Source organism: Equus caballus, chromosome 8 (assembly GCF_041296265.1).
Source record: "Equus caballus isolate H_3958 breed thoroughbred chromosome 8, TB-T2T, whole genome shotgun sequence".
Taxonomy (NCBI): Eukaryota; Metazoa; Chordata; class Mammalia; order Perissodactyla; family Equidae; genus Equus; species Equus caballus.
Genome location: NC_091691.1, coordinates 57754955 through 57776743, shown reverse-complemented (window position 1 = coordinate 57776743; position 21789 = coordinate 57754955). Strand labels below are relative to the sequence as shown.

General features: G+C 35.1%; 1 protein-coding gene across 3 annotated transcripts in view; it reads left to right on the top strand.

Moving 5' to 3' along the window:
- Positions 1-21789, top strand: part of CDH2 (cadherin 2) — a 208433-nt gene that overhangs the window by 141945 nt on the left and 44699 nt on the right. For all 3 annotated transcript variants that reach the window (XM_023647607.2, XM_070275608.1, XM_070275607.1), the window contains 5 exons: positions 7857-8083; positions 9803-9949; positions 11758-11913; positions 15882-16026; positions 18747-18919. In XM_023647607.2, coding sequence (XP_023503375.1) covers positions 7857-8083; positions 9803-9949; positions 11758-11913; positions 15882-16026; positions 18747-18919 — 848 coding nt within the window. The remainder of the gene's footprint in view (positions 1-7856; positions 8084-9802; positions 9950-11757; positions 11914-15881; positions 16027-18746; positions 18920-21789) is intronic.

The following is a 21789-nucleotide window of genomic DNA, read 5'->3' as shown; positions in this document are numbered from 1 at the left end:
TGGCCTTGACGGCATGAAGGTATAAAGGTTATAAGTGGTATGAAGATATAAACATCGAGAGTTAAATCTGAGAGCCCTGGGACTCTGTTAGTTTTACTCACATCAAAGCTCTTGTATGTAAAAGTTTGCTTATAAATCTTAAATCCACATAAATTCATATTATGAAAATAAATGGCTAGAGCGTTATGCAAGGGGAAGGGATTAGAATAGCATATTTGCTGATATCTACCAAAGTGCACAAGCTGTCCAAAGGACTTTTTTTCCAAGAGTTTATTAGTAGCTAATAGAAAAATGGATTGTGAGTGTGTTTGAATGCTCTTCACCGTAGATTTGTTGGAGGAGAGTTATTCGCTTGAAAAAATAGCTTACTTAACTGACATTTTGGAGCACCTGAATGATCTTAATGGGAAACTGCAAAGGCCATGTAAAAAAATACTACGTATACTGACAGAATTTATGGATTTGAGGCAAAAATTCAACTTTGGACGAGGGATAAAAATGATTCATTTGTGATATTTAGTTGATGTTATATTTTAAATCCTGAAGAAAAATTATTAAGACTATTAGAGCAAACCTGTGCAGGTTTGAAGTAAGGTTTTATTATTATTTTAAAATACTTAATATGAAAAAATTTGAAAAGTTTTGCATTTCCACAAGGAATTTCACCATTGTATTTGCTAATGTAAGAAAAGGAAGGACCATGAAATTTAATCAGTGTATCCCCGGTGGTTCATGACAAGAAAGAGCTTTCTTTCAATCAGAGAAAAGGTGATGGATTCTTTGCTACCATTTCCTACCACTAACTTTGTGAATAAAGTTCTCATTGAGGAGAATTATCAAGAATTTGATATCTCAATCATAAAATTTGTTATAAAAAGTAGGTTCCAGGAAAAAATGCTCAAATTTGTCGTTAAAGATTTTTTAAATATTTTATTTGGAAGTTTTGTGTATATTGAATAGTCAGTATGTTTCCTAAAACTTTATATTTCATTTTTCTAATCAAAATTATATGCTATAAAGAAAACATAATGACTTTTATTGCCATGGCCCATTTGGGCATTCCCAAACTCTCTCTAGCGTATTCCATTGATCATGTGTGAACAGGATGGTAGGCCCTGGAAGGCTGCTCAGTTGTTCTAGGAAAAATTGTTCCTCAAGTTAAAACTCAGAAAGACCCTGGAGGGGCTGGCCTGGTGGTGCAGCGGTTAAGTTTGCACGTTCCGCTTCTCGGCGGCCTGGGGTTTGCTGGTTCGGATCCCAGGTGGGGACACTGTACCGCTTGGCACACCATGCTGTGATAGGCATCCCACGTATAAAGTAGAGGAAGATGGGCACGATGTTAACTCAGGGCCAGGCTTCCTCAGCAAAAAAGAGGAGGACTGGCAGTAGTTAGCTCAGGGCTAATCTTCCTCAAAAAAAAAAAAGAAAGAAAGAAAGGACCTGGAGTGTTGAAAGAATATCTAAGATTTTTCAGATTTATGAGCAAACTTGGACTTGGTAACCATTCTACATTGGAATCTGTAAATTAAAAACCTGTGAAACACTTACTGTTGAGACAGCTCCTCTCCCCCCTCCCATTTCTTCATTAACAAATATTGCTCTGTGTCTATGGAAGGAGAACTTCTGTTAACACTGTGAAACCATTTCTGCTTTTCCAATATGCCTTTAAAAATAACAATGTGGAAAAAACAATAAAAAGTCAAAAGCAATTTTAGGCACAAAAATATTTTACAGTGCTCTCTTATAATTGTTTCTAAATATGGTGTGATGTTTCATTTGAGAAAAAATTATAAACCGTATGTGTGTATTTGTACATTTTCATTCCTATGGCTTATGTAGTGCTATTAGCTGCTAATACATTTAATATACAAGATCGGTGGTTTCCTGTTAATATTTTATAAGGATATTATGGTTTTATGGTTAACATTAATTTGAGGTATCGCTTTAAGAGTCAAAAAGTACTTTAAGATAATTATTTCTCTGATGTTTAATTTTGTATTAATCATGTTAAAGTTTTATGTAGGTTAGAAGACAGTAACTACATATTATGGATGCAAACTATGCGATAGGTCTGATAATGAATTTCTTGTTAATATGATGTTTTCAGCCACATTTTGTATAGAGTTGTTTTAAATTTGAATAGTCCAGTGGATCAAGCCTGTTTTTTCAGTTGTATAAGGAAACTAATTCCTTTCCTCTATGTTATAAAATTCTAGAGTTTCTACTTTGAGTTATCTGAGCACTTAAGCAAAACTAATGTTTTAACGTAAGGAAGACTGTTCTGTCAGAAAAATATTTCCAGTTAAGTTTCTTGATTATTTAAAAATATTAGAATTTCAACTTTATTACATCTATCTGATAAAATATTATGACTTGTGTGAAACATTACTCAATATCTCCAAACTGAGGGTATTTATGTAAAGTTGTTGATTTGCTTATATTATCCAGCTCCAACGAATAGCAACTTGAGGCAATTCGCTGGAACTCATATTTGCAAGAGACTGAGAATGTTGACAGCTATCCATTCCTTTCAAACATCTAATCACATAGCAGGTTAAACCATCACCTGTAAGGCGGGGTTTTTGTTGTTAATAAGACTTTACTTTTTATTTTTTTTGAGGAAGATTAGCCCTGAGCTGACATCTGTTACCAATCCTCCTCTTTTTGCTGAGGAATATTGGCCCTGTGGTAACGTCTGTGCCACCTTCCTCTTTTTTATACGTGGGACACCTGCCACAGGATGGCTTGATAAGTGGTGTGTAGGTCTGCGCCTGGGATCCAAACAGGGGAACCCTGTGCCACTGAAGTGGACCACATGAACCTAACTGCTATGCCAATGGACCAGTCCCAATAGACTTTATTTTTAGACCAGTTCTAGGTTTACAGAAAAACTGAGCACAAAGTACGAGATTTCCATATCCTTCCAACCCCCAAAGTTTTCCGTATTATTAACATCTTGCATTAGTGTGACACATTTGTTACAATGAATAATGACATATTGTTGGTAACTAAAGTCCATGGTTTACATTAAGATTCACACTTTGTGTTGTGCAGTTCTATGAGTTTTGACAAATGCGTAATGTCATGTATCCACCATTATAGTATCATACAGAATAGCTTCACTGCTGAGGATGTATTTCAGTTTAAGATAAATTTATCATCACCTTTTCTTGAAAACCCATATATTAAAAATGTTAAAACTGCTTCTTTTTTTGGAAAATATAAGTTGAAAATCCTGTTCATTGTGTTGTTCAGAGTTCTTCACCTACATCCACTAGGAAAATGTTTTCATAACAGGAACAGCTTAGTTTCGGTGAACTAGATACTCCTGCTCACAAGAGTCAGATGTCTATGATGTTTGCCTATTTTGCTCGTCTTCAAAGTTAAATTTTAAATCCAATTTTAATAATTATAATATAAACCATGGTCCTTGGATATCTCCTTATCCCTTCCAAATGGCTTCTGTTTACTCTCCTTTTTATGTTTAACTGGTTCTTTTGGTATATGTATTTTGTCATAGTCCTTGTGGAAACCTTTTGAAAAGCTATCAATTATAAATATAATCTATAAATTATGAATATAATATATATATTATAGTTATATATTCTATAACTAATGTTCTGTAACATAGCAGTGTTCCACTTTTTTCCCCAACTTCTATGTTTTTGTAAAAAAATCCTCTTGAGTAAGTTTCAGTGCTTGGTCTTAGGGCCAAAGTGAATCTTGTCAAATTTGAGAAAATATTTCTAGCTACATCTAAGTCATAAGTTCACAAAACAGCAGGCAACAAATGTTGACCCATGGTTAATAAGTGGAATTCATGTGTTACCCATTGTATTAGTTTGCTGGGGCTGCCATAACAGAATACTACAGACTAGGCGGCTTAAACAGCAGGAATCTATTTTCTCACAGTTCTGGAGGCTGAAAGTCCAAGATCAAGGTGTCAGCAGATTTGGTTTCTCTTGAGACCTTTCTCCTTGGCTTGCAGATGGCCGCCTTCCTGCTGTGTCCTCTGTGTGTATGCACATCTATGCCCAAATTTCCTCTTCATATAGGGACACCAGTCATATTCGATGAGAACCCATCCATATAAGCTCATTTAACCTTAATTACCTCATTAAAGACCATATCTCCAAATACCCTTATATTCTAAGGTACTAGGAGTTAGGACTTCAACATCGGAATTTCGAGGAACCCAGTTCACTCCGTAACATTGAAATTAGTAAGCTTTTTAATTTGTGTGACTTGAAAACATCAAAACGTGATTACCGTTGATTGAGCATACCACTGCAAGCCAGGCCCTGTACATGCATTAACTCACAACCCCAGGACGAAGTCAGGACCAAGGTTTCACCACGAAGAACTTTTTCAGTTGGCAGTTGACTTATTTTCAGTTAAGGTGTTAATTCCACTGGTTAAATGCACAGAGGGAATCATGTAATACAAAACATTTCTTTAAACCTGAATAATGCCAAAAACGTTGTTTGTTTTAATAGAGAGCAAATAAGAATTAGGATTTGTTTAAAAAACCCAGAAGAATTTAATAACAGGTATATTAAATCAATTCATATTGGTTATAGGTTAGAGGCAGAGGTGATAGCAAAACTAATTGATTTCAAATAACTGACCTTTACGCAATTTCTTCCAAAGTGTTTTCTCCAGTGTCCGATTTCCGCAGTCAGCCACTTCTCAGTCATAGGATGTGCAGTGACTCTTTGTAGGAAAAGGCACATTTTTTTTCCCTCTTTGTCAATGCATTTTTTCAAAGTCCTCTTTTTTCCCTCCCTGCATCATTCTGACACCTGAATCCAAATAGGTAGCTGAGTAGCAGATTAACAGAATAGTCAGAGCAACAGTGGGCGTGAGTTTTCCTCTTCCACCTGCCACACTCTCACCTTACCGTAGGGGGCTCCCACTGTATCCCCTCTGTAGGACATTGGGCTCTACTCCAATTTAAGAACTCCATTTTAATAAGCTATTTGTTTTGGTACTCTCAGAGATCTGAATGTTGCATTATTCTCTTCACAAGCATTTGTCAAGCCTCCTTGTTATCTCTTTACTTTTATTGTTTATTAAAAGTTTAGGTTTCAATAGCTTGAGGCATGAGGTTTGTTAGATTCCTTTGGGCTTTGTGGGGAAGAGAACCACCAGGAGTCAAACAGCCACAGGCATAGAGTTTTCTCTCTGTATAACTGAAGTAGTGACTCCTACCTCGGGAGGTTATTGTTGAGGTTAAAGTCGATAACATAATCCTAAGTGTGGTGTCCAATGCCTGACACTCAACAAACGTTAATTCATTTTCTTTCACTACCAACAACCTACTACAAAGCCAAAATATTTGAAGACCCTCTTTTTTTTTTCATTGTTACCGAATGTTGCTACTGCAGGCTGGGCATACTTCTAAGTTTCCAGTCTGTTTTCCAGTTTTTTGAAAAGTTGTGAGACATTAAGCTATATACAATTGACGTATGGATAATTAATGAACTGCTGGTTGTTATAGGAAACCAAAGAATCAAGACTCAGTGTCAGGAAGCCAAAATGAGTTTACTGTCTGCTTACGAAGAGAAAATCTAGTCACATGAAACCATTAATAGTAGACATTATTTATTATTATTATAGTAAAAATAAAGTACTAATATATATATTTCTGTGGACAGGAAATGCAAAACAGATACAGTGAAAATAAAAAATTCAGAGCCTTCCCAAATGAGGGCATAGGCTGCCATCTTCCAAAGGATATCGCAGTGGACTCTTACCCCAAATGATGGCCTGGCTTTGGGGCTGTGGCATGGAGATTGGGGTGGGGAGGCATTCCAAAAACGGTGATGAGCGTGGAGTGGGCTGCAAGTCATTATAATTTATAATGACTGAGGAATCTGTCTGACTGGGCAGAATATGTTTTAGAAGAAGATGTAAGCAAAACTGAAGAGACTCAGTGAGCAGGCTGAGAGAGCACTGTAGAGCAGGTGAGAGAGTTTACTTATGGTGGTGCAGATACCAAGCAGGGAGGAGACCTGACCGAACAGCAGAGGCTTAGTCTAGGAGTGAGTGCGCAATGACCTGGAGCACAGGGCCATCGAGCAGGCAGATGCCACAGTCCAGGTGTGACTTGATAAGGATTAACGCTGCAGTAGTAAGAGTGAACCAGAATGTGTGGAAGAGTGTATAATTTTCTGATCCAGATTATATGTTTTTAAGTATCGTGAATACCTTTTATGATATAAAAGGTACTTTTCATACAGAGAGAGAGTAAAAGTCTTTCATTTTGATTTCTCAGCAGGATTCTCAAAAACAATTTTACTTTTCATTTTGTTGTCTTGAATAAAAGACAAGCAGTAGATGGCATTGTTCTGTAGAAAAGGTTCCCATTTTTCACTTTCAAATCACACGGCAAGTAAGATGGGGTAATTAAGTATCTTTTGCGATGCTTCTACTCCAAAGACAAATATTTTGGTTTAACATAATTCAGTGTGAGATACAGCTTTTATTTTCATTGTGAAATGTTTGAAAGATGAAGGATGATATATGTGGGAATATGTGGGAAATAATATATTCAGTATTTTATTACCATTAGCACGGATTTTTACAGTTACTGAGGGAAATAAGCATGCATGTTATTTGTCTGTGGTCTGCTGCACATCTCAGTGAATTTATATTAATGAAACAAAATAGCTGTCACCTATTTGTGTGTGGGTTGGGAGTTCGAAAAAGTTTACTCAGATCCTTGAAAAATGCAAAAGGTATATATGATTCTATTTTGTAATGTCTACCTATTAATTGCATTCCACAATGTATTCTGTGTAATTGTGGTCAAGACATAACATCACATGTTTACAGAAAAGAAAATTGCTTTTTCTTTGATCCCTTTATGCTATTCCCATAGAATTTTTTGGCAAAAAGAATGGTTTCGGATTTCAAAGGAAATAATCTTCCTTAGAGAGTATTTTTATTATTTTATAATTGTATTTAGAACCTGTCTAGTGCTCCATGTCTAAGGACGTAGTTGAACTTTTGTTTTGCTGTCCTATGAGACTTAAGCTGATTGACGTTGCTTTTATTTTTTTCCAATTTTAAGTCATTACATGTAAGATAGAGATAATTAAGATACTGAAATCTTTTTAGTTCTAAAGATATGGATTTTTTAGTTAAAATTTATTTTGAAATACACCTTTATTTTCATTTGTTTGAAATTTATAAAATTGTTATAAGCACCATAAGGACTAGAAATTGCAAATTATTCACCTTTTAGTTACCATAAAGTCGTATAATTCTAGAGCATAGTGGGCATTCAACATTGATAAATGTTAATTGCTTTCTTCCTTTAAGCATTTATTCAAAAGATTAGATGTTAAAACTATGTGCCAGGAACTGTGCAGGGTATATAAGATAGCTAAGAAAATTCACCCGGAAGTACCTCTCACCGTGAGTGTCAGGCATGGCTATAAAGCTGTGGTAGCAGAGCTCAGATTGCTACACAAAGACTGAGAACAAGGGATCTGTTCTACCTTCAGTGACTTTGGAGCTGGGTCCTGAAGGATGAGTAGGAGTTTGTTAGGGAGTGGTAGGCAATATCAGTGAGAGGCATGGGAGGAAGAGCAGGTATACCCGAAGGCCCAGGATCCAGGGGAATGTGAAGGAAAAGGGAAGGCTTTGGAACAAGGGGATGCTAGGGAACAACTCAGAACCACAGTCTGGTATTCTCTAGTATGAGAATTCCTTTAATAACGCAAAAATGAGACTTTTGCATTTCATGTTATTGTATTTTATCCTTTAACCTAGCAGCATATAGATTTAGATGTTGAGTGATTTTTTCCTTTGTAGGATAGTTGGACTTATACATTTATTATCTTTTACAGTAAAGTTTAGCAACTGCAATGGCAAAAGGAAAGTACAGTATGAAAGCAGTGAGCCGGCAGATTTTAAGGTGGATGAAGATGGCATGGTATATGCTGTGAGAAGCTTTCCCCTCTCCTCTGAGCATGCGAAGTTCCTGATATATGCCCAAGACAAAGAGACTCAGGAAAAGTGGCAAGTAGCAGTAAAATTGAGCCTCAAGCCAACCTTGCCAGAGGATTCATTGAAGGTAAGTATCCAAATATGGCTTTGGAGTTACATTTAAAAATCATTTTTACAGTGTAACTAAATACGTATTTTACTTTATGTCACATTGATGCATGGCCAATATTTCAATTATCAACTTCAGTCACTTCAGTAGTATTTTGTTGTGCCTTTAATCTTATAAGATATTTAGACTAAATATATTTAAAGCAATCTGAAATTGTATTTGAAAGGTTTGTTTATACTTTGAGATTTATAACTTAATTTAAATTAGAAGTTGTTGTTTGTTTTAGATTTCTTAGAAGCTTCACAAGCTGTTAAATATAACCACAAAATAAACAAGTCTATGCAAGATGTCACCAGTCAAATTTATTAGCTGGGAAGCACAAATTTACAGTAGTAAGAGGAAAGCATTTCTGGCTCAGAGTATTGGGCTTTTGTCTTGTCCCTTAATAATCAAATTGGGGAGTATGAATTATTTATACCATGGACAAGACTTTTAGGAATGATGTACTCCCTCTGGTGGAAGCTACTATGAGCCAAGATAAAATAAAGTATGTTTCCAACCGAGTACAGTTTGATTAAATTCAACAACCATTTACTGAGTGCTTATTTTGTGTAAGTCACTATATTGGGAATTTTTAATAAGATACAATAACTTCTCCAGTAAAGATAATGTAATAATAACATTACAGTAAGGATAACATTATTAGTTTCTGAATATTCTAGTTCTTTGAGTTAATCTAAACAAACGTGAGGGCTCCATACCCATATGTTCTGAAGTTCATGCTTTTATGAACTATGACTATTACATTTTGTATATTTATTGTACTGTGAAAGATAGGAATACACACATTCATTTCTGGTATTTCACTGTAAATGTGATATACACACCCATAATCAAATATGAGTAAATGTATCCAATGAAAAGATATCATTTTTCTCTTATCCCAATGCTGGATGTTCATTATGTGAAATGTAATTTGTCGATCTGTTAAGCGTTAAGGGGAATCATGTCATTTGGGTACTATAAAGTGAGGAACTGGTAACTAATCGAGGGAAAAGATGTTTTTGTTGTGGTTGCTGGTTCGCTGTGTTCCAGCAAACTAGCTTGGGTGTTTGCACTGAAGCAGCAAGGGCTAATGGCTGAAATGTCTACAGATATAGGGAGAAACAGAAGAAAATGTTGACATCCAGCAGAGATTAATACCCAATGTGCAAAGTGGGTCATCTGCAGCATCCATCATGGCTGACATAGGTTTAGAATAATTACAGCATTAATTCTGTGGGATTTAATAGGGTCATAAATATTTGAGACATTCCTTAGCAGTATGTATTAAACTTCTCTTGGAATTCAAATTATATTTTAGCACATCAAGATCTAAATTTAATGTACAGTAGCACGTTACCTGAACTGTGGTTTAAACTAATGAGAAATATATAAAAGGGTACTATTAAATTTTGCTCAATATTAACTACTATCTAAGATGGTTTATGGAAACTGCAAATAGTTTACACAGCTGTGCCACATAATAAATTGTTTGGAATTCAGTTTTTCAATGAGCAGCGTAACCCCAAAATTTTATGGTGTGTTCTCTCATTTTAATGGGGGGACAAGGAAAGGGCTTCCAGACTTATTTTCTTGTTCATAAATGAACTTTCAGGTGTCCATTGATATTGATATGCTTTCAGGAAATTGTTTTTCCTAGAACTCAGGAATGTCTTTTTATATTTTCATGCCAAGGAATCACAAGAAATTGAAGAGATAGTATTCCCAAGGCAATCGACTAAGCACAATGGCCATCTACAAAGGCAGAAGAGAGACTGGGTTATCCCTCCAATCAACTTGCCGGAAAACTCCAGAGGCCCTTTTCCTCAAGAGCTCGTCAGGGTAGGGTGGCACAATCTGAATTGTCTCTGTGGCATGTGTTAAGTGTATGTTCAAAATGCTTTTGTCTATTTTTTCACAAGGTAGAGTTTGTGACATTTGTACTGAAAATATGTTTTTGAGTAGATAAAATGTGTGCGGTGTTATAGAAAGCCTCTGCTTGTTTTTTTTGTTAGATTATTTGTAGGTAGAGCGGGTCCTATAGGGTAGGGTGGCACAATCTGAATTGTCTCTGTGGCATGTGTTAAGTGTATGTTCAAAATGCTTTTGTCTATTTTTTCACAAGGTAGAGTTTGTGACAAATATGTTTTTGAGTAGATGAAATGTGTACGGTGTTATAGAGAGCCTCTGCTTGTTTTTTCACTGTGTGAGTCCACCATGCATTCACAGCCCACAACACCACACCTTAGCTTCCTTCCCTGAAAGCTGCCCTCCTTGAAGATCTTTGCCCTCTGCAGATAACTTTTGGCCCAAAGGAAAAATAAAGGGGCAATCATTGCTAAAAATGCCAGTACCAAGTGCATTTGAGAGTTTTTTAAAGAAAAAAAAAATGACCTCTGATACCATTAACAGAATCCCTGGGGCTGTGCAAAAACATAGGCTTTCAAATCTGACAAGTAAGTTTTTTTTCAGTTACTCTAAATGCATACCATCAGACACAGAGAAAAAATTACAGATGTTTCTACATGTTTAGTAAAATTAGCAACCCGTTATTTATTGCAAAAGGAAAATAAGACAAAGTCACTGTATTCCCGTTTATTAGACAGTAAATGTTTCTGTATATGATTATTTTCACATTCCAATGCATACTTACCGAAAGCTGTATTTTTTAATAGTCATTGATTCGTGTTGTATATTCTGTTCTAATGCATATTATAATTCAGTTTAACAATGAGTGGCATAACCCCCAAATAAAGGTGTTTTCTATTTGCCTGTTTTGATGGAGAATGAGAAATTGCCTCAACTTAGGAAAAAAATAAACTAGATTCTATTACTAGATTAAGTGTATTTACCTAGTACATAACTATCTCTTATTCTCACCTCTAAGTAGTGTTGCCCAATTGTCCCTTTCCCTGTGTGGTTCTTCCTCCTTCCTGTCGTTAGCCTGTTCCTATGACTGCTCATCTATAACCTTACTTTTCCTGGGCATTGTTGAATTTGGAGGAAGAGGCAGTGAGCCTATAATGGGTATAATTTTTGAGAGTATGGAAATATATTTTAAAATCATTTCTCGTTTGCTTTGTTGTTAATAAAGAATTAGGGGTGGTAGTTGCCACCTTAAAATGATATGGAAAGCTGTGGTTGTGATGAATATGTCAATACAATCCAAGTACAAAAATCTGACTTCTGGGCTCGGCCATAATCTTCGGGTCCCCATGTGAGGCTATTTCACACCATGGTTAGACAATTATTTCCTATCTTAACTGATGCCCAAAGGTAAGCAATTTTTATTTTCATTAAATTGAACACCTGTTACTGGGTTAAATATTCTAACCTACGAATTCCCAAGATAGAATTTGATTCTGTTTAAAAACTGACACTCCTTCATTTTGACTTTTTGCACTGCTCCTGGTGAGTGTTCTTTTAGATGTTAACATTGCCCCCAGTCTTTCTGGTGATAGGTGACATCTCTTTTTTGAAGCCCATCACCAAGAAGCAAGGAGGAGGAACAGGGCTGGGAAAGTGTCAGTGGTTTTCTGGGAAGAAATGGTGTAAGTTTGTAACTGAAAAAGGGCAAGCGGTGTGGCATGAAATCTGATAATGAGCTCATTTAGTCTCTCGTTTAATGTGATTGTCTTCTTGATCCACAGATCAGGTCTGATAGAGATAAAAACCTTTCACTGAGGTATAGTGTGACTGGGCCGGGAGCTGACCAGCCTCCAACTGGTATCTTCATTATCAACCCCATCTCAGGTCAGCTGTCAGTGACCAAGCCTCTGGATCGAGAGCTGATAGCCCGGTTTCATGTAAGATTTCAACCGGCTGACAATTCTGTGTATTAATACTCTTCTAAATGTGTGCAGAGTTTAATATTTGCCTCTCATAACAGTCTCAAAGCTTTGATGCTGAGAGTTTTAACACTAGAAATGATCTTGTAGCCTTTTCAATTTATTGTAATAATTTTATTGTTTATGTAGAATTGATAATGCTCATGGTGAAAAAAAAACAGTACCAAAGAAGAAAGCAAAATTGCCTAAAATCTCTTTACATGTGAATGTGGCTAAGATTATGAGAACAAATTTACACGAAGGGGGTCAAAAGTGTTGAGTATAAATTATGTAGAGATCACAAAACTTTTAATGACTGCATGGTATTCCATTGAAGGTACAGACTATAATTTTAATAACTGTTTCTTACTAATGGGCATCTGCGCTTGCCTGCTTTATCTGTTCCTGCTGGTCTGATTAAATAGAGTCCTAGAAAGTGAATAGCACATTTTTATTTTGTTATTTCTTGGCAGTATCCCTTCTAGAAAGAAATGCCATTTTAATACTCCTACCAGAAATTGAGATTTTCCTTTCCCTCATAACCCTGCCAACACTTGGTTTCATCCATCTGCAGTCTGAGCAGTCTTTCTTAGATATATTATCTAGTTATATTTCTTATGTTAATTTTTATGTTCTTTATTATTCTATTTTATTCATTTTCTTGTTGAGTTATAATAACTTTTTGTATATAGTTATATGTTCCTATTTTTTAATATATGTATATATTTGAAGCTAGTTTTCCCAATTTAAAAATAATATTGTAGTGAGTATTTTAAAACTCAAGAATTACCTAGTATTAAAATATAAATTCCAGGAGGCATTTTCTTTCCTTTGTTTCTAGCCATGCTTGCACATTTTCCTCAAACAAGATTTCACCAATTTTTTTGATGAGTTTAATATAGAAACCTCAATTGATCTTTATTACTTCTCCAATTTCTACTTGAATAACTAAAACTTTTAATGAAAGTATCATTTTCTTTTAGAAAAGAATATATACACATTGTAAAAACTTTTCAATAATAGAAAAAGAAAACTTTTCAAATAATGCAGTATTAATTAGAAAGTAAGAATGATTTGTAGTCCCAGGACATAAAACTAACCTTTTTCTGTTTTTTAAACATTTTGGTGATGTACTGTAAGATGTCTCTCTATGCATAGATTCATAAATATATTCTTTTGAAATTGGGATCTTTCTCTGAAACCAGCTTTTTTCACTTAGTAATCATAAGATTTAGCATCTTTCCATGTCACTAAATCATTATTTATTTATGCCATCATGTTTGATTGCTCCAAATTATTCTGTTGAATGAATGTAACATAATCTTAACGAATTATTTATTGGTAGATATTTGGGTAATTTAGTTTTTTATTTTGTTTTGCATCTATAAATAATCTGGCGATGAAAATCTCTCTGTACATTTTCTCGTTATAGCCATGAAGTAAATTCCTGAAACTAGAATTATTTTGATAAATACAGTGAAATTGCTCTCTAGAATGGTTGCATGGTATTGCACTACCTGCCCACTATGTAAGAGACATACCTACTCCACACCATTATCAATCCCAGGCATTATTTATTTATTGCCAGTATTACTTGTAAAAAATTTATCTTGATGTTTTAAGTTGTGTAAGTTGAATATCCAAAGTGAATTCCCTATTCCAGTCTTATGCTGAATTTTCTTTTGAATTGTTTCTTTCTCTTACTCTTATTAAGAACCGTTTATCTAGTAACATGCTTGATTTGTTACATATTTTCTCCTTCTGTTGTTTATTTTTAAACTTTGTCAGTAACTTTTACCCCACTATAACCTATAGTTTTTGCATTGTAAAATTTGATTTTTTAAAAATTTTTTAAAAATTTCATCATGTGTTCTGGTCTTAGAGATGGTTATAAAAGCGTTCCCTACTCCAAGATGCTTGCCTCCCCAATTTTATCTCTTGTATTTATTTTTTCTGCATCTAAATTTTTAAGCTCTGTAGAGTTTCTTTTAGTAAAAGGAGAGAGGGATAAAGATCCACTTTGTTTTTCCTTTATGGCCCCCAGTTGTCCCACATGTTGAATTAGTATTCCCGTTGATTTATCATCTCTACCATCATTCAAAACTTTTTTATTCCACGTAAGCACGTGTTTGTTTTTAGATTCTTATTTTGCCCATTCATATATTTGTTGAAGTTTTGCACCTATGCAAACTTTAAGAATTATTGAAGTTTTGGAAATTATTGAAATATTGATATGTGGCAGAGCAACACCTACCTAGATCTAGCAGATAAATAAGCATATGAGAAATTTAAAATGTTCCAGTTCTGCATATTACTCAACACTCCCTCTTCCCAAAGGCCTTAATGGTTTTATCTACCAATGCTTTTAAAATCCTTGTAGAAAATGTAATTCTGATGCTTTTCATATTGTTCTAAAAACATAAAGAAGTAAAATTTTCAAACTTCTCACAAAGACATCACATTAATAGGGAAACTTGATAAAGATAGCACACAGTAGATCAGCGTCTAATGAGACTATCTCTAATTTATAAGTGTAAATAATATCAACACAGAAAGTTCTCAATATCTCTACCTATATGAATTCTCACTATCTGAACTCGTGTGGTTAAAACTCAGGAAGTAAATATTTTCCGGTCAGTTTTTGTGTGAATTCTTGCTCTCCAGATTCTCATTACTTGCACATAAAAGAATGATACCCCTCAAAAACTAAAATTATAGAATTGTGAGAATGTTTCAGTATTAATAATCTATTAATGTAATATAATATATTAAGTCAAGAGAAAAAAAGAAGTCAAGAAAAAAAAACGATTATTTCCATAGGTGTTAAAAATGAAATAATAAAATTTACTATATTTCGTGTGTTAAATAACCTCTGAATTTATAAAAAAGGGATATATTGATGCTTCTTTAACTTGATAAAGCATATCCAACAGAAACCAACAGCCAGCATCATACTTAACAGGAAAACCATAGAAGCATTGCTGTTGAAAAGAAACAATTCAATGGAATGCTACACAGCCATTGAAAAGAGTGAAATGGGTCTTATGTGTTGGATGAAAAGATTTTGAAGATTCTGACAAGAATAGCTAAGTGATTATACTTGTTTAGAAAGAAAAGAAAAGATAAAATTTCTAGAAAAACACCTATAAAACTGAGAATTCAGGCCTGGGAGAGGGACATATACTGATGTACTTAGAACATTTATGAGCGTATATTTTTTATATAGTTATATTTATATACCTATATATTTATATATAATATATTTATATATTTTTATATATATAATTATATATAGTTATATTTATGTATTATATATACATTTGTGAGTGTATATCCTTTTATATTTATATATTTATACTTATATATTTATATATATTTGTAGATCCTTTTAACATTTATGAGCACTTTTTACAATTAAAACAAAAAACCTAGTATCAAAATTCCTACGCACACCTTATTCTTTCTAGATTCTCTTCTGTTCTCTCGATTTCTGTGACTACTCTGTGCCAGTGCCACTTTTTTAATTAGCCTGACTCATATGTACTGATTTAGTGAAAGGCATTTGGGAGCTGGACAGAACTGGCTTTGGATGTGGGCTCTATCAGCAGACGGAGCTAAGGCACTTAGCCTTTCTTAAGGTCGATTCCTCACCTTCAAATGCAGATCATTTCTCCCTCACTCTTTAGTATATGGATTAAATGAGTTAAAATCCATAAAGCTCTGAGCGCGATGCCTAACAGATAGTAAGTAGTGGCTTTTTGCTAGTTTTTTTCTACCCTAATTACATGGAATTTGGCTCACTTATGTTTTGATGGGAAGAATAGCTTTTATTTTTCAGTATCTCAGTCCATCCTTGCTATTTTGGTAGCATGGTGATTGCATATTTTCCTTTCTCGCTCAAGACGTAAATCTGGTACTACATAGTTTTGTTTTCCGATTACTTGCAGTTGAGGGCACATGCAGTGGATATTAATGGAAATCAAGTGGAGAACCCCATTGACATTGTCATCAATGTCATTGATATGAATGATAACAGACCGGAGTTCTTACACCAGGTTTGGAATGGGACAGTTCCTGAGGGATCAAAGCCTGGTAAGTTTGAAGATAATAATTTGGAAATGACTTCAGGAAAAGCGGTATTATCCTGAGCTGTTATATAAGAAGAGGAGAAATCGTATGAGCTTTTTGATGTCATTTTCTTTCATTCCTAATGCTTTTAGGGAAAAAGCAAAGTAACTTAGGAAAAAACTGATTGAAGAGAGAAAACATAACCATATCACTCTACTGCCCACAATAACTTTTCCCACCCCTGCAAAAATATACACTTCAGTCTCTGATTCTATACTATAGAATCTATAGGATCCTTTCATTCTGCTGTGGTTGATGTAGTCAGTGCAGCTAGAAAGTGAGCTCCTGAGGACCAGGGACTTTCTGTTCATAAAGTACAGATTTTATCGTATTAGTTGTAGCAGCAACTAAAACTCAACTGGAGAGTCTTAAAATGCTTGTTGTTCCCGGGACCATGCAGTGAGTGAGGGAAAAGCTGGGAAGGGCCGTGGTGCCAGCTGTGATGATGCCCTCTCTTGCAACACTGGATGTTTATGTTCAAGATGACCCTATTGTCTTCTGCAGCTCTTGCTGTTACACTAGTGTCATGGAAAGTGACCCAGCCTAGAAACAGCAGTTGCCAATAGCCTCTCACCATTGTGAAGGGATGTTTGACTAAGATTTTAGATTCTTGTCCTGAAGCACTGTAGACTTCAGTCAGAGGAGAATAGCAAGGCTAGAAAGGCTTATTGAGTTTGAAAAACTAGTGGAGAAGAAAATCAGTTGGTATAGACGTGATAAAAGGAAGTGTTTCACCAACCTTCCTGAGATGATTTGGTGGTTAGAGAGATTTAATGAGCTATCTTATATTTTTTTATATTTAAAAAAGCTTCAACATTTCAAACTGTGCTACATGTTTTTTGTCATCTATACCAGTTTATATACCTCCCTTATGCATAAGCCAATTGATAAATATTACCAGCTGTGCCTTAAACGGATAGTTTTCTTGGTCCAGATACACTTGGCGGTATCCTCAGAAAGAAGTGAGATGAGGGTAGGGGCCTGCTGGAGTGGGAGGACAGGCCTGTGCAGGAAGTTCAACCATCTGTGGCTCCTTCTCAGTCGCATTTTCAGAGTAGCTTTCTTTGGTATTTTAAAATACTGTGAAAATCAAAATCAAAATACTGTAAAATCAAAGTATGTTAAACATATCCTTACAAAACACGAGTCTTATGCACATATTCTAAACATAAATGAACAGACTTTTTTTGCCTGGGGAAGTTTTTTGGTTTTTTAAAATTATTTATTTTCTTTTTCCCTCTGTTAGTTCTAACTTTGTTAAAAGTACTGCTTTACCAAAAAAAGTCCAAAATAAACCATTAAACATATATTTACTATGCATTTGACCATGCATTTCCATAAAGCCTCTCATGAATAAAAGACTCTCAATGATCACGAGAAGTAGACATTTCATGAATGCATTTCCTGTGGTCATTCTGTATGGTTGAAAACATCCTTCTAGACAAGGTTTGATAATGTTATGAATCTTGAGTTAAACTGCCTTCTAATCAATATTTCGGTTCAAGATTCTGACACCTGCGTTTTGTTTTAACTGGTCATTCATTCATTTGTCCATTCATTCATACAACAACTGTTAGAGAGCACGTGCTGTGGGCCAGGCACTGTTCCAGCACTGTGGGTACAGCGATGACCAGCTAGTTCCTGCCCTCTCGGAGCCTAAATTCTAATAGGGGAGGAAAATAAAAGGCAAGCAAGCCGGTAAATATGCAATAAAGCTCGGAAAAACTTAAAGATAGAGGAATGGCGCATAATCAAAGAGTGTCTTCTTTAGAGGGACAAGCTCTGAAAAGAGATTTGAATAATGTGGCCAAACCTCAGTTAATTCGGGGGCAAAAATGTACCATGTAGAGGGGACAACAGCTGTAAAGGCTCTAGTAGAACCGAGCTTAGAATACTCACGAAGAAGGTAAGCCGGAGATGGAAGATTTTGTAATCCAGGTCTTATGAATACCCCACAGGAAAACCATCTTATACAGTAACTACTTTTCTTTCTACTCCTAAATTACACAGTTTGTCTAGCTAGTTTGAATTTATTTGATCCTAATGCTTTGTAGATTTCCTTTCCAAAATATCTAATAAGTTGAAGTCCCTGAGACTGTTACAGTGTTCTTGTAATCTCCTGGGAAATAGTGAACCACAATGCCAAACCCCTATTCCATGTACCGAAACAGTAATGCATGGAATCACTCCTTATGACCTGAGTCAATGGAGTGTGCATCATTATGCACACAGCTTACTTTCAGAAAGTGACTTAGGCACTGGAGAGAATCTTGCTCAGCATGTCATTTTAGGCGTTATCGCATAATGGGGAAAAAAAATATGGCAGAGGGAAGGAATCAGTAGCCATAAAATATGTTTCTAATGGCATCTGTATTATTATTTGCATCTTATATAAGTGAAGGCCTGAAGTGATCCTTTCTTTGAATCATATAGTTAATTTGTCTTCTAAGTTATGGAAAAATTGAGTCTTTATAAATGTATAAATTTTTTATCATTTTCTTTTTCAAGTATCTAAACCATGTTTTATATTTTTTAAAGTGAGGACTGCTCTTGAATCAAATCTAAGTGACTAAATGTATGTTTTGAAAGTTAAGCAAGATTGATGGAAAAGGTAACTGTACCTTCTATTGAGGGGACCCTGAAGTGAAGGGTGACCATTCATTTTCCGTGTGTACTGTGTCTAGGAACATATGTGATGACGGTCACTGCCATTGATGCTGATGATCCAAATGCCCTAAATGGGATGCTGAGGTACAGAATCCTGTCCCAGGCTCCAAGCACCCCTTCGCCCAACATGTTTACAATCAACAATGAGACTGGTGATATTATCACAGTGGCAGCTGGACTTGATAGAGAGGTAAGCCAAGCCAATACTGTATTTTAATTTGTTTGTAATCTTAAAGGTACACAGCATCACATGAAATTTATTTAGGGGTAAAAATATGTCCATAATATTATTCGAATATTAATTTTCATTAAGAAATCTGTTGTGCTGTTTTCTATGGAATTTCAAATTGGTTAAATGATATATGTATACTGGATAAACCATTGCTAGTCTGTGTAATATTTAGTGTGATACTTGACTAAGTTAGATACTATCTAATTTTTTAAATTCTTGGCATTTTCTCAGCTTTCCCTTATATTCAAAGGTTTATGTGAGGAATTAAGTTAAAAATCACGCCCAAACAATATTTGCATAGATTTAGGATAATTTTTAACATTCATATTTTTATGAGACTACAAATAACAGGTGTGGTTAAGTTTTTTGCAGCCCTGTGGATAGCCTGATTTAGTACAAAGGATTTTATCTCCTTTATTAAAAATTGCCCCTTAACTCTAAGATTAGCTTATTTAACAGATTTGAACACTAGGAACTGCATTAATTCTACTGACAAGCCTTTAAAGTTATGAATGCTGAGAAACACACTTCAGGTGTAATATTTGTTGAAAAGACATAAAATGTTGATGTTATTGAAATATTATGTGGTATTAAAGTGTGAGAGGGAATGGATATTTCAGTTAATTCCAGATGTGTCATCTTCCTTTGACAGACCTCAGCCCACCGTGTGCACCTACACACATCTGTGTTTTGTTCATGTGATTTCTTCTACCAGGAGTGCCTTACACTTTTTTCTCGATCTTGAACCTTCCAGTTCTTCATGTTCCATTTCAAGCCCTGCTTTTATTCTTTCCTGAAAACGCCAGCCTTAATGAATTTTTTACACCCTTTTTCTATTCTGTTCTGACCATTTTCTTAGAGATTCTCAAGGTCATTATTGACCATCCGTTAACATCGTGTGAGTGAATTATCAAAGTGCCAACTCATAGAGATTCGTGCATTGTAGATTTCTGGCTGCTCCAGCTTTTATATTAATGGAACCTCAGATTATGTGTGTCAAAAGGAAGCATCATACCTATCATAATAAATATTATTGATAAGGACTTTAGGAGTTGGTTTTTATGATGCTTTATTTGCCTTAGTAGCATTCACTTGGATTGGATCGAAGAAAACATTACTAGTGCAATTAATTATATACACAAGATAGTGCTGAGAAGTACTTTGATGAAGTAATATGAGCCAATCAAGATTGCTTTATTCACAACTGAGCTGAGAGCCTTACTTAGGAGTTAGATGTATGCCTATTACATTAGACCTATTAACTTCCAGTATCAACGGTTCTTTTTCTAGGAATGTTTTGCTTCAGAGACTGTTGAAGTTTAGTTTTTACAATAGGACTTGTAGTTCAGTGATATCTGGAACATGTGTGTCTTTTCACCTCTTCCAGTACTCTATGAAATGCTATTCTTAAATGCTAATAAACTTATCACAAATGCCTTATTTTATATGAGAATATGGGATGTTTTTTAATATTCTCTCTTGAATGCCACATTGCTCACACACTAAGGTATAGCTCATCTCCCAATCCTAATATTTCTCTTTCATTCACAATCTCATTGTGAGATACAGACACAGGGCTTTATCTTGTTTTCATACAGTAATATTCCTATCACATTTAGCCTGGCTGTTTTATGACAAGAAAGAGATGCAGAGAATTAAAGATAGTTTTTCTAAAGCAGACCAACCATATTTTAAAATCAAAGAGACTGTATTTAGTTCAGAGGCTGAAAGTCTGAAGTCAGACCATAATCGTGGTTAAGTATATCTTGCAGTGGACAGAAGCAGCTATGCACTACCCCCTGATGAAATGAATGTGGAAATGGATTTGAAACCATAGAATCCTGGGTGAGACAGAATATGAGAAATAGCTTCTTGACAGTGAAATTATTAAACACAACAATGAGTTACCAGGGAAAATTATGGAAAACCTTCCTTTTCTGAAAGTCATTTAATACAGAAAAAATGTATCTATCTCGGATGGTTTATGGTAATTCTGCCTGAGGCTGGGGATAAATTACTCTGACTTCTTCAGGCCTCTTGCAGGCTTGAGATTCTCTTATTTCTATTAGAATTCATAGTTTTCTTTCTGTCAAAAGTAATTTCAGTTGTCGTTCTCCTAGGATATATGACGCCTTTAACTGATTGAATTCCTAATCATTGAAATGCTTACTGAGATTCAGCTTTTTATTTTCCTTTAATCTCCAAATTTAAGAATATCAGTTCTATAGGTTTTCCAGACCTAAAGCTGTACTCACCACACATCCCAGTCTTCAGTTTTTTATCTCTGCCTGATTCTTGTTACATTACTTAGTGGTATTTATTCCTGGCATTTTCTTCTTTTCTCCACTCAATCTTTATGTCTGTCTCCTGCTGTCTTCGGTCCAGACAACCACTGACTTGCACTCTGCTTCACTAGGTTTGAATTCTGACTCTGCCTGTTATGGGCTATCTGACCTTCATTGTATTAACCTGAAACCCCAGCTCCCACGTCTGTAAATGGGGATAATAAAATTACCAACCTCATGGGTGGTTGTAAGGAGTGTGTAACACAAGGCAGAAAGTACTCAGCACTGCGCCTAACAAATATTAGCTATTGTTTTTCCCATTGCCATCATGAATCCAGACTCAGCATCTACTGGGTGAGCATTATCACTTTTCTTCCTCATCATAATTTTTCTCATGCCAAAGAAAGAATTATACTTTCTGTTTTCCAAACCTAATAATCCCTTTACTTGTGTCCTCAACTCTGTGTTCTATCCTTGAAGGAGTGTTCTATTTTCTGTTGTCTCAGTATTCCCTTTTCTACAGGCTCCTTCTTACAAACCCCA